At 34.8% G+C, this 13,689-nt stretch overlaps 1 protein-coding gene across 11 annotated transcripts in view; it reads left to right on the top strand.

Moving 5' to 3' along the window:
* Positions 1-13,689, top strand: part of MYCBP2 (MYC binding protein 2) — a 173,311-nt gene that overhangs the window by 74,661 nt on the left and 84,961 nt on the right. For all 11 annotated transcript variants that reach the window (XM_084226535.1, XM_084226539.1, XM_084226540.1 and 8 more), the window contains 12 exons: positions 934-1,051; positions 2,814-3,018; positions 3,372-3,525; positions 5,802-5,974; positions 7,011-7,136; positions 7,226-7,353; positions 8,963-9,054; positions 9,961-10,095; positions 10,176-10,259; positions 11,487-11,583; positions 12,364-12,556; positions 13,163-13,437. In XM_084226535.1, the coding sequence (XP_084082661.1) occupies positions 934-1,051; positions 2,814-3,018; positions 3,372-3,525; positions 5,802-5,974; positions 7,011-7,136; positions 7,226-7,353; positions 8,963-9,054; positions 9,961-10,095; positions 10,176-10,259; positions 11,487-11,583; positions 12,364-12,556; positions 13,163-13,437 (1,780 nt within the window). The remainder of the gene's footprint in view (positions 1-933; positions 1,052-2,813; positions 3,019-3,371; positions 3,526-5,801; positions 5,975-7,010; positions 7,137-7,225; positions 7,354-8,962; positions 9,055-9,960; positions 10,096-10,175; positions 10,260-11,486; positions 11,584-12,363; positions 12,557-13,162; positions 13,438-13,689) is intronic.

The following is a 13,689-nucleotide window of genomic DNA, read 5'->3' on the forward strand; positions in this document are numbered from 1 at the left end:
GCCCAGTTTCCAAACATAAAATTATGTGGGAATTGCTTGTTCTTCAAATTCACAGTCTTTAATTCCACAGGAAATATTAAGTCTAGGTAGACATTCATTGTGGGATTCAAAGTCTTGTAGGTTTCTGTTCTCTTTGTTGGTATTGAAATAAAAATTCTAGTGTCTCATTCTTTTTATGTTTTGTGCTCTTTCTATTCCAAGTCATCAGTTCAAGTTTTCTTTCTTTGCATCTTGAACACCCTGTCGTTTTTTTCTCCTTAATTTTTACTGAAATAGAAAGTTTATTTTCTTATGTTTGTCCATATTTGGGAGACAAATGGATTAGACCTTTTCATATCTCTCTGGAAAGGAATTTGGAGAGGTCTATTTTTATTGAGCCTGAGTTTGACAGGAGAGGAGCTGATGAAGAGGAGTAGACCTTTGTTTCTTTTATAATTCCCTAGCCAGTGATCTTGAGAGTGTTGTAGCAATATTGCTTCTGGTAACTGTATTGGAGTAAGGCTTCAATTACTTCCAGGGGTTTAAGTGCTTAAGTAGAGTTCTCTGAACATATTTTACTGCTACATTTCATTGCAATATATTTTGTATTCGTAAAAAAATACACACATGTATATGTTATTGTATCTATACTTCTGTAATTCTAGAATTATATATTAAATTAACAATTCTTATTCAATGCTAATTTCTGAGTTTAACTGAAAAGAGGGTCTTTGATCTGATTCCCTGTAACAGAAGGGCATAAACTTAACTATCTGGTGCATTCTCTCAAACCTCTGTTGGTTTAATATGCAAAATGTTTCTTGGCCCTAGCTTTCTATAGTATGTGAATCTAATGAATATATTTCACAGCAATTGAAATGCTTATAATACTAATGTGTGTTTTAAATGCTGCGTGACCATGTATTGACATAGAGTTAATTTATTTTTATCTAGGGGATGTCCCACTTTGGTGCAAGCATTACCAGGTCCTAGTACACAAGTTACTGCTGGGAGCAACCACACAGCTATTCTCTTAATGGATGGCCAGGTTTTCACATTTGGAAGTTTCTCAGTAAGGAAATGTTATTTGCTTATGGGAATAAGCTAGTAGTTCATGTGTTGTTCAGAGACATTTCAAGACTGCTTATACTTGCTTTTACAGAACTGTGCATAACTTCTGCTTATCTTCAGGACTGTTATGTTTTGAACTGTAGCCTTTAATATTGTTCTTATTAGAAAAGCATAATGCCAGGAATTCTTGGGGTTTTTTAATATTTTGATGAAGATGGTGATTTAAAAGTGTTATTTATATGGTGCACCAGTTTTCTCAAACTCTTACTGTTTCAAGCTTGATTCTAAGTAATTGTTGTCTATTCTGTTACCTGTATACATTTGGATAGAAAAAAGTGTCTTGGGTTCTTCCATACAAACAGCAATGAGTTGCAGAAGTTCTGCTTACGCTTGAGGAAAGGGGATATTGCTCAGTACAACACAGCACAACTCCAGTAGTCTTCTTTCTATATTGCATGGTGTATATTTCCCCATGTCCATGTGGAATCCATTCTTATATTCACTAAAGAAGCATTTAAACATCCCTCTATGCCTCCCTGTGTTTGCAAAGATGCCTCTTGTAATGTATAAGTACTGAGCTATTTTTACATGCTTTAAATGCTACTTACTGCCAGACACAACAGAAGAGAAATTTCAACTTTTAAAATCTTTATATAAAAAAAAAAAAATTTTTGAAAAGGGAAGACTGAAATTTTGGAAGTAGAAAGTCATATCCTGAATTAAAAGTGAGTAAGATTTCGGGTTTTTTCAGATTTTAAGCAAAAACTCAAAAAAACCAAGTTCACTCTTGGAAATGGGGTGTAAAAGCTTGTCAGTTGACTAAGGGTTTTTTCCCCTCTCTCTCTAAAGAAAAAAAAAGTTTAGGCCATACTTAGACCATTTGATTTCTGTGTCTGGTTTTAATATTGTAGTACTGGAAAGTTTGCTGAAAGCTTCATAAAGTCAAGACAAAATCAAAACAAAGCATGTTACTTGAAAATGTCTTCACCAAGTTAACTTATTTATGTTGTTATGAAGAAAGATGAGTAATGTGTCAAAAAGAAGACATTTTTCTTTTCTTGAACCATTTTAGCTTCATTGGTGTGCAGTGCATTTTCTGTGCCTGAGGGAGGTAGATGGAGCATGAGCAGGTTTCTGGCAGCAGTTCTTTCTGCACACTTAGGTGCAGTATATGAACTGTTGGTCCATCTCAGTAACTAGTTGTACATAGAGGTAAAGCCCTAGATCTCCAGATAAGTGTTCATGAGCATGTGCAGCAGTGCTTGCTGAGGCACTGTTTTTAGCTCAAGTTTGTTGTGCTAATCAATTTCTAGGTACTTTGAGAGGTATTTACTGTATAAAATTTGGTCCATTTAAGTTCAGAATTGAATGGAACTTGGACTGCCTATCTGAATATGATTTTTTTTTCTTATGAATCTGTTCTTTGTTTAGCACTGACATTAATCAGATATTGGACAGGAAAACCATGCTTCTATATTTGATTCTGAAAATGGAGAGGAGGGTTATCCATCACAGAGAGTTTGAGTTGTATTTAACAAAAACTTTTCTCAAAAACCTGCCTGAAAAGGGAGGAGTAGATCTGTCAGTAACTTGTTCCTTGTAGTTAAATACATAACACTTCACTTGGAGCAGCCACTGCATTTTGAAGGTAGTTTTGTGGTAAATTCTCTTCCAGTTTACCAATTTTGTGAGACAGAACTATTGAAGTAATGTATCCATTTTTGAGACTAACTGTTACTGTCACTTACTGATTCTTCCTACAGAAAGGTCAGCTTGGCAGACCAATTCTGGATATGCCCTACTGGAATGCAAAACCAGCACCTATGCCTAACATAGGCTCCAAGTATGGGCGCAAAGCTACGTGGATTGGAGCGAGCGGGGACCAGACTTTTCTCCGGATTGACGAAGCTCTCATTAATTCCCATGTGCTTGCTACATCAGAAATATTTGCAAGCAGGCATATAATAGGCAAGAACTCTTCTGTATTATTTTAAATGCTTATAGAAGTACTGGAGAAGAAAGTGGGTTCAGTTTTGTAAACAATAGAGGAGCAACAAGTCAAAAACATGAGTGGATGGACTGAAAATATTTTTGCCTTCTAGTTTTACTGCATATGATGATCCTTTCTTTAGAAAGGTGGTTTTTATTAAAAATAATAATGTGAAAGTCTAACCTTCACACGCATTTAAATCTTACCACCATTTATATTTTTGTTGTAGCAGTATATCTGTTCTTCTCTACTGTATTAAGTGGCATTTTCTAAGGATGAAGCATTAATGAGTTGTGTCTTCATGTTTGCTCTTTTTTGCTCCCTGATCTAGGTTTAGTACCAGCTTCAATATCAGAACCTCCTCCTTTTAAATGTCTTCTGATAAACAAAGTAGATGGCAGTTGCAAAACATTCAATGATTCTGAGCAGGAAGACCTTCAAGGTTCTGGTGTGTGTCTGGATCCTGTCTATGATGTTATTTGGAGGCAAGTGTGGATTATAGCTATTAAAATAGTAATATATAAATCCTTTTTAAAATATTGTGCAAGGCTGGAGATTTGATTATGCTTATTTTCCCTGTAAATGAAAAACAATTTTTAGTCTTCCATAAATATTTTTCACATTTTTGGATGGTTTGTTCAAGTAAATGCAAAACAAACATGTTATCTTGCCTGCATTTTTAAAATTTCTTTCCTTTTTTTGCATCATTCTCATTCCAGTCTCATAATATTTTGGGGATTCAAATCTGTTTCTTTGCTCTCCTAAATCTCTTTCCTCTATCTACTTAACACTTGATTGAATAACTTCCTTGCCATATTCAGCTGCCATATGTGTGTGTCTTAAAGTGTTCTTCTGTCAGGCATTAGTGGTTAAGACCACTAGAGGAGGGGCGGAGCAATGGTATTCTTTTCAGTTCTGACATTTTGGGAGGTCTAAATAAAGGTGTTTATTTAGATGGCATAGACATTCAAACCAATTGTATTTATTTCAGTCTTTGTAGTCTTTGAGCAAGTGTAGATAATAAGCCTTTGTTCCAACATGGAATCATAGCAGCTAATTCTTCTATAGCAATTCAAAAGCTTTGTTAGCTGGGATTTGGAGAGAAATCTGAAGTTCCATCTGAGTTCAAGAGCTTATTGATATTCAAAATGTTTTAGCACAAAACAAGTTAGAGTGATGCAGGAAACCAGCTAGCCAGCATTCATGTGCAAAAGATGGTGTGTCATAGGGTCATGTCTTTAAAAGCTGCTTGCATCATACTTTGGATATCTTCATCCAAAATTGAGATTCAAGAACTTAACAGCCTATTAATGCTGAAGCATGTCCTTGCCAGGCACATTCTTTATGACATAGGAAGTACCTTGGATGGTTGCAGTTCTGCATTTTGCACATCTGCAGGATTGTTTGAATCTCACTGATTCAGTTCTTACTCAAATTATGTGGAGATTAGAAATAAGAGTAACACCCACATCCCGTAGAGTTCTGTGTTTTCAACATGTTTATATCCACTGAAAGACTCAATTTGTGAACTAAACCAGTTATCAATGGCCATGGGAGCACAGCAAGTTTCAGGGGAGGTAAGGTAATGATACTCAACTTGAAGACAATAAAATGGCTATTCAGCTTGACAAAATAAAAAGCCAAGTTTTAGATATTATGGGTAAACATTAAATGAGATATTTTACTGTCTTGTAGTACTTTGGGGGCTATAGAACTAAATCCAGATTTATTTCTCTGTTATATCCCATTCTTGTTCAATAGAAGATGCTAAAACAGTCTGAAGAAGAGACATGTTAATAAATATGCCTATTAGTAGTTAAAAGCTTGGTACATTATTATTTCTGGACATTTTGATTCATGCCTATTTAAATGATGGGTTCAGTTTCTTGTACGGAGACAACATTCTGATGATGTGCAGCTTAGACATTTCTTCAAACATTTCTTCTTTGTGACTAATCTCTTAGTGAAATTCAAGTGGATGTGGAATGTCACATGTGTATAAATTTGAACATTGCTAACTTGCTAAAATCATGAATACATATGGTGCCCTTTAATATTTTTAGCTAAAACTATTTCATTGTCCATTATATTTTTGAAAGTGCAGCAAATGAAAATTCCTTTTGTGTTTCTTCAGAGCACTCCCATAGACTTATGTCTTCTTACTGTTTTTTCCTTTTGCATAGTGGTTTCAAAGATTTCATTTTCCTTTTTCTATGTATTAATCTGTATTATAGAAAGTCTTTGTATTCCCTTGTTTATGCTGCCCTTTTTTATAATCCCTTAAAAACTCATGAGGCGGTGTTATCCATTTAAAAAAGCCCAAACAAAATACCTTGGATTCCTCAAGATTTTTTTCTCTTATTTGAAGGTAAGCCTTTTCCTTTCGCTTGGCATCTTTAAAATTTTTGAGCACATCTGCCATTCTGTTTAGTACTTAGCTAGTTACTTCACACTTCTTAATAGATAATGCTGTTTTAACATTTGTTAGTTTTGAGAAATGTCCTAATATTTTCTGAGATTTCTAAAGCCATAATATGACTTTTTGATTTAAGGTGTAATAATGTTTTTGTATCTTTTTGTTTGCTGGAGTGTTAAGCTAGTAAGTTTTCATGTGTTTGCGATAGTGATGCTCAGTTTCAAGAGTTTTTACCGGCACCTCTACATTTTACATTAAATATCTTGAAAATGTAATGGTTGGTAAGGTTTTGTATTTTTTTCAGTAGATGACAGGTTTTGTTCATTCTGTTTCCTCTTGCTCTAGGTTTCGCCCAAATGCCAGGGAACTGTGGAGTTACAATGCAGTAGTTGCTGATTCCAGGCTTCCCTCAGCTCCAGACATGCAATCCCGGTGTAGTATTTTGAGTCCAGAACTTGCTCTGCCAACAGGTTCCAAAGCTCTAACCACCAGATCTCATGCAGCTTTGCATATTCTAGGTATACATTTATAGTTCATGAGTCAGAACCTTAGATGAAATAAAAGAACATAATGTATAAATTACTTGTAATCTAAAAACTTCCCTGACTTTTTCAGTTAAAATTTTACTTTGTAGTCTTTCACCATTCCTCTTAACTTTTATAATTTGGCTGAAGTAGTTATCTTCTGCCTTCTTAATGGTGTTAGAGGATTTTAGAGTTCTAGTGAAACTTGCTAGATGCCTACATGATAAAGTAAGAGACCTTCCTAGAAGATCTTTTTGGATTTCACAAAATAAAATCAGTACTCTTAACCTGGAATCTCAGAACAAAGATCTCAAACCTGGAAAAAGTGATCTTCAATAAGTTATTTTTATTTTAAAGAAAATGCAGTACATAAAATCTTTGCCATTTTGTATAGTGAGTTGCTAAGGGAAATACTATTTCCTTTTGTAGTTTTTTTTTTTTTTTTTGTAGTCTGAAAATGCAACACATAAGTACACTGGGTTCATGTGTAAACTAGCCATGTGCAACATACCCAGTTATTTTAACTCACTTGTCCACTGATTATGATAAGTCATCTGTTCCTTGACCTGCTCACTTCATTGTGTGCTAGAGATGCGGTAACTTTCAACTTGAACAGCACTTTTTTGTGTCTGTGTTTTGTGTATGAAACAAAACACCTTTTGTGAAGACTTTCAAATCTAATCTTAATTCAGTTCCTACTTCAGCTCTTTTTGGGTAATATTTTATGTGTAAAAAGGAAAAAGAATGTTACAGGCAATTTATTTGCCATTGGAAAAGTTTCAGAGTAGTTTTAATCACATTTGTTTGTTATTCTGGATAATAAATGAAGCTTGTGTTCATTAGCAAGCCTTGAGATTCTGCAGCAGTCATCCTTAACCTAATCAAAAGTATAAAGCTACTTGGTAGCATATGTGTGGTATAGGGACAAAACAGATTGCTTTGATTTTCTTAACTAGTATTCGTTTCTATTTCAATGATTATAGTCAACAGTGAAAGAATTTGGGTTCTTTTTGGTTTTGCTTTCTTTTAGGTTGCCTTGATACTTTGGCTGCTATGCAGGACTTAAAAATGGGTGTTGCAAATACAGAAGAAGAGACTCAAGCAGTAATGAAAGTTTATTCTAAAGAAGACTATAGTGTTGTTAACAGATTTGAAAGTATGTATGCACTAAAATTTCATAGCACAAGCTGATCAGCTTGCAGATCGACAGGCTAATTATATTTTTGTTGGGACTTTTTTCTGCAGGTCATGGAGGAGGCTGGGGTTATTCAGCCCACTCAGTAGAAGCCATCCGTTTCTGTGCTGATACAGATATATTGCTAGGTGGTCTTGGTCTTTTTGGTGGCAGAGGTGAATACACTGCTAAAATAAAGGTAGGAGGTTTGGTTTTGCTTTAAGCAATATTGTGTCTCAACATCACAACTTTCAGTAATGCTATCCAAAACCATGATTAGTTTTATTTCTTGATGAATGAGTGGTTTACTGTATGTGGAAAGCATTATGCAGGCACAGTGGGTGAAGTACAGAGATGAGAATTACCATTCTTACTTTTCATGAAATTGGCCTGTTCTTACCTTCATTAGATGCTGTGCCATCCTACGGATATCTTGGGCAGGTATTTTAGTGGTCTGAATGGTTCTGTGATCTCTTTACACAAAGCTCCAAGGTCCACCAGCAGAAAATTGATGTTGTGGGCTTCAGGTTAAAATTACATCCTGTGTGATGCATGAGGAGCTGTTCTCAAAAGCAGAAAAAGAATCCTTATCAGGAACCATTGTTTTCCCCTTTCCCTGCCACTTCTTTCTCAAATTGCTGTCAGGAGAGCTTCTGGGCTGGGATTCTTCAACTGAGAAATGGCTGCAAATAAAATTAACTCTGTGCCAAATATAGGCATGATTATGGTGGAGCAGGTGTGCTGATTATTTTAAAATAAATAAATCTGGCTTTGGATAAATAAACCTCGCAGAAACACACACTGGTGTAAGTGCTCTGGTTTTGGGTGAGTGTTCTCTGCTCCTATACTTTATAAGGATTTTGGTGTTAAATCTGAGATTTCTTTAGATGTTTGTATTTGTATATTCAGAACATGTTATTGTTGTTACTTACTTATCATTTAGTGGATTATTGAATTTTCTCCCTCTATTCTCAGATGCATAGGTATTGAGGTTTATTCTAGGGAAATGGATGACACGCTTAGCAGTAACATTTGCCTAAGCCAACAGGAAATCCAAAATAAGTAGTTGCACTTTATTCTAGTTGACCATAATGACTGAGAATTGCAAATAACTAAGTACAGTAAAAAAACTTAACGTTAATCACACAGTTTAAATACCAGAGGTGGTACCGTCATGATAATACTCTAACATTATATTTTCGGTTTGTTTAGGATTAGCTTATAGCCAAGATAAGATCTGCCAGTCCTGCCAGAAATAAGCTGTGTAAAATAGGTGTTTGCAAGAGAAGTCATAGACATGTGTTGTGGTCCTTTTTCAAAACCATCAAACAGTAGAAATTATTTGTAAGTAAGAAAAAGTTCTCTTAGGTATGATGTTTTGTTCCACTCACCAGCTGTTTATAGCACTGTCAACTGTCTCTGCTCAGCTGTCAAGCTGTCCCTTTCCAGAGAAGCTGAGTATATCTTAGTCAGATAGTGCATTTCAGTTGGTGATGGAAAACCTGCAACTTCTGCCCAACTTTGACTTTTTTAGATGCTCTGCTTTTGTCTTGTTTGCAAGATTTAGGGAGTTTCTCCACTTAAAAATGTATATGGACACAAGACTGGGAGGTCAGTGTCAATTGCTATTTCCTAACAGTTAATCCCTGATGTCCAAATGTGGTTTTGCCTGTCAGTGATATTAAGTAGTAGTTATCTTTGGGAAGGAAGAGTAGTATGCAATTTCCAGAATGCCAGACAAGAAAAAGTGGTATTAAGAGGTTTCTAACACCTAAGACATAATTTTACCTCTTTCCTTACTTCACCAGTTGTTTGAATTGGGTCCAGATGGGGGAGACCATGAGACAGATGGAGACCTCCTTGCTGAGACAGATGTCTTGGCATATGACTGTGCTGCCAGGTAAAATGTTTAGCTTGCCTACTTACACCTGCTTCTTGATCTTTATTTTTACTTCCCTGTACACATTTTAGGATCACTTTAAATATCAACAGAGATGGTCTACATCATTAGGATTTTGTAGCAAGTGATGTAAAACACTTGATGTGTGTAGGGAAATAGTAAAACACCAAATACATCCCTCAACCAGTATGGTATTTAAATTAAAAGAAGAAAAATAATGAAATCCTTGCTTTTGTATAAATCCAAGTCAAATCCCATCTTCCTGTGTTGAGCCCATAAGACAAAATATTGCAGCAGCTCTTTTGTGCGTATTGTTGGGTTTAGACATGTTTTATCTGCTTTTTCATTCTCTACAATGTAAGTAATTTAAATTTCAAATGATACGTGATTAATTCTTTCAGGTTTAAATCTTATATATCAATCCCCTAAATATATATCCTCTTAATTTCTTTAATGCTTACTGTAATTACTAAGAATTTATGTATAAGTTCTTGTCATTTGCAAACATTTTATGAAATCAGTATTTTATAGTACTTTATAATTAATACTTTGATTGCAGTATTGTATATTAGATGTAATTGGGTTTCAGTTAATTGACTTAAACCTTTTTAAATTAACATTAAGTTAATTTGCCTTAGTGTCTTCTTGCTCTGTTTGGCATTGATACAATTGTTCACATTTCAAGATCAAGCATAACTCAGGCATTTGTAGGTCCTTCTGAATTAGTTTTTAATTACTACAATATTTTTAAATTCTTTAGATTAAAAACTTTTGGGTTTTGATTATAAATAGATACAGCTTAATGCCATTGCTTCTCAATTTATTTTAACAAGTAGGGTGTAATTTGTTAAAAGTGAATATAAAAATAATTAATAGATAACATTTTCCAAAATTTACTTCTCCCAGAGAGAAATATGCAATGATGTTTGATGAGCCAGTACTCCTGCAAGCTGGCTGGTGGTATGTAGCCTGGGCAAGAGTGTCAGGACCTAGCAGTGATTGTGGATCTCATGGACAGGCCTCTATTACTACAGATGATGGGTATATTTTTTTCTATATTTTTATTGAAAAAGAGGAGCTCTAATAAGACTTGAATAATAACTAGGTTATTTCTCTTTCAGTGTTGTATTTCAGTTTAAAAGTTCCAAGAAATCAAATAATGGTACAGATGTGAATGCAGGGCAGATTCCACAATTGCTATACAGGTAATACTTTAACCTCTGGAACAGTTTGCTGACTTTTTTTTTAAATAGAAATATTAAATTAATTATAACCATGTTTCATGAAAATATTACTGTATTAAGTGAAGGAAATCAGTATCTGAAAAATGTAGGGAAAACTTAGTGCCTTTGAAAAAAGTAATGGAATTATATCCACATTTACTTCCTTGGTATTTTTCTTGCAGTCGTGCTGCGTGAGTCTTGAGGTTTTCATTTACATCCATAGAATCTCACAACAACATTAATAATATTTTTTGCTAGTTGGGAAGTGCTCTGTTTGGTCACCCTCAGTTTAGGAACTTTATACTCTTGGACAGATGACGTTAATGAAACAAAGCCAAAATCAGCAATGAACTAGGTTACCATAAACTTATCATTGCCTTGATAAATGCTATGTGTTTTAATAATCAGGAACTCTTTCACTGTGTTGGTAGTATATTTTTCAGATGTCCTCAGATACACGACATAAATTTTATTTATTTTGTGTGTATATAATTCCCCTGGCTTCCACACAGATTCTGAAGCTTAGAATTCTTTGATACCAGTTCTCTTGTCCTTTCTAAGAATGTCCTTTTCAAGGTTCCTCTGCAGAACAGTTCACTTCTGCCATTAAGCTTTCTCTCCAGAGATGCCCTGTCCCTCTAGCTGAAGGTTTCATTTTGATGTATATGAAGTCCTGGCATGACAAATTGATCATTAGGTGGTTTCTGTAGAGAGATGGCTGTAGCCAAAATGCAAACAAACCTTGAGACCTCTGAAGAACAATGGGTGGCACAAAAGGGAAGATGCTGCAGTGATAGATGCTGTCTATATTTTTAACCTCCACATACATTTTCCCTTCACAAAACCAATGTTCTTTTAAGGAGTAACATTTCAAGTCTTGATGTCATCTGAGGAAATACAGTAGATACTTGTAATAATTGCATGTAATTAAATCACAACCTCCTTTTCCGTTGTTACAGTACTGCCAGTTGGAGAGAATTCAGGATACTTGGTTACTGGTCTAGAATGATGAGGAAGCTGGATAAAGTTATCTTGAAACTGAACTTTTTTTTTGAGAATTAAAAATTTGGGTCTTTTCCCCCCTTGAACAATAAAAACAGTAAAAACTACAAAAAGTAAAAAACCAAAACAAAACACCAAACCCAACCCAAAACTCTACTAAAACTAAAAACTGGAGATTTCAAGTAAATTCTAAAATTCTTCTTCCAGGTTGCCAACAAGTGATGGCAGTGCATCCAAAGGAAAACAGCAAACTAGTGAACCTGTACATATTTTAAAGAGATCTTTTGCCAGAACTGTCTCAGTGGTGAGTACTATTGAGAATCTTCTGTGTTTCCTGCAAGTTCATACATGGTTAGGAAACTGAAAGATGTAGATGTGGAAATAATGATGATTTTGTGCTTGCTTTCTCAAGCAGAAATTAGGTACACTGATAAGATTTTTTATTTTACTTTTTCTGAGGATTTCATTTTGGTGTTCAACACCAAAGACTTTTATTTTACTTTCTGAGGTACAGCTTTGTGAAATTGACTGACCACATGCAATAGTAATGATAGAAACAAAATTTTTTAAATCCTTAGATTTTTTGTGAACTACTATGTGCTTCTGTTTAGCTTTCAAGTATTGTAAATGTCATATAGTGGCCATGGTCCTGCAGATCATAGCTGTTTGAAAACAAAGTGAAGACAGCCCTGATAATACCTTATGGTAAGAATGTATTATGTCCAAAATTGGTGTTGGACTCTTCTGTAGATGAAGCAATTAAAGCTTATTGTAAAATTTCCATTACATTTGTTCTAAAATAACTGAGATGCTTCCACACATAATATTTTAATATAACTTATAGATAGATTTTATTATGGTATTACAGTGAAGTGTCCCCTGAATTCTCAGTGGTTTTTTTAATTCTCAAGCAAATTAGGATTTGTGTGTTGAGTGCTGGATGTAAATAGACATAAATGTATTTTCATAGGAAACATAGATGAAGATGCTATTTGCCTTTTGTCTAACACTGATGCAGAACTGTCATTTCTTGATTTTTAACACTAAATGTGTCTTGGTATCTATCCTTCATACCCTGAAATAGGAATGCTTTGAATCTTTACTGAGCATTCTTCACTGGAGCTGGACAACACTGGTGCTAGGAGTTGAAGAACTTCGTGGGCTGAAGGGTTTCCAGTACACTGCTACTCTTCTGGATTTGGAAAGGTTGCGTTTTGTGGGCACTTGCTGCCTGAGATTGCTGAGAGTCTACACCTGTGAAATATACCCAATATCAGGTATTCCTCTCTGTTTCATATTTATTAGCAAATAAGCTACAGGAAATTTATGGTTTCATCTAAGTAGTCATGTAGGATATGATATAAAATAGATTTGCTCACACAGATGGTTTTATTGGAGCAATTAAAAGACTTGTTGTCAGAAACAGCAAATTTTCAATTGTCTGCATACTTAAGTATCCTAGTACCACATGTTTGCACTGTAACCTGTGTATTTTAAAGTTAATTTCCTGTGTGACTTGTCAGTTGAGCTGTTTGGGACAGTTTGTATCTTCTTTTTCCATTTCTGTACATAGTGCTTGCTGTGGTAGTGTGCAAAGTGTGAATTTGAAAGATTGTGTTTTTCATGCCTGTACTTTAAAATTGCTCGTTAAAGCGCAGTATATATTATAAAGGATCAGAAAAGTGGGAGTTTTTAATGCTCAGGTTTCTTTGATAGAGTTCAACATCCTTTCACTGTTTTACTTTTGGAATTAACTTCTCCGAATGTCGATTCAACAATGTTGCTGAATTCCCTGTTTTTCTGTTTGCATGTAAAATGTGCATACTAACATGAAAATATTTCATTTTTGTACATTTAATGCTTCTGTTTGTGTAATCTTCTAGCTACAGCTAAGGCAGTTGTAGAAGAAACCAGCAAACTAGCAGATTGCATTGGAAAAACTAGGACTTTGCTGAGAAAAATTTTATCTGAAGGAGTTGACCATTGCATGGTGAAGCTGGACAATGATCCACAAGGATATCTTAGTCAGCCTCTCAGTCTGTTGGAAGCTGTTCTTCAGGAATGCCACAATACATTTACAGCTTGCTTTCATTCATTCTATCCAACACCAGCTCTCCAGTGGGCATGTCTTTGTGACTTGCTGAACTGTTTGGACCAGGTACATTAACATGGCACAAGTAAATGTAACAGCTTAGCTTGTCCTTTTGCTCAAATTGAAGCCAAGTAATACATAAAACTGTTGCTATTTTTTTGCATTTATCCTGATTTGTAACTTGAGTTTTATTTTGTTTTGGATTGTTTTTGTAATGATTGGGTATTGGATTTGTTTCTGGTTTTGTTTGTTTGGGGTGTTCTCTAAATGTAGTTCAATAAGAGCCTAGGAACTTTGTCCTGTTTAGCTTTTAAGATT

Source organism: Fringilla coelebs (genome assembly GCF_963513975.1).
Source record: "Fringilla coelebs genome assembly, chromosome: 2".
Lineage (NCBI taxonomy): Eukaryota > Metazoa > Chordata > Aves > Passeriformes > Fringillidae > Fringilla > Fringilla coelebs.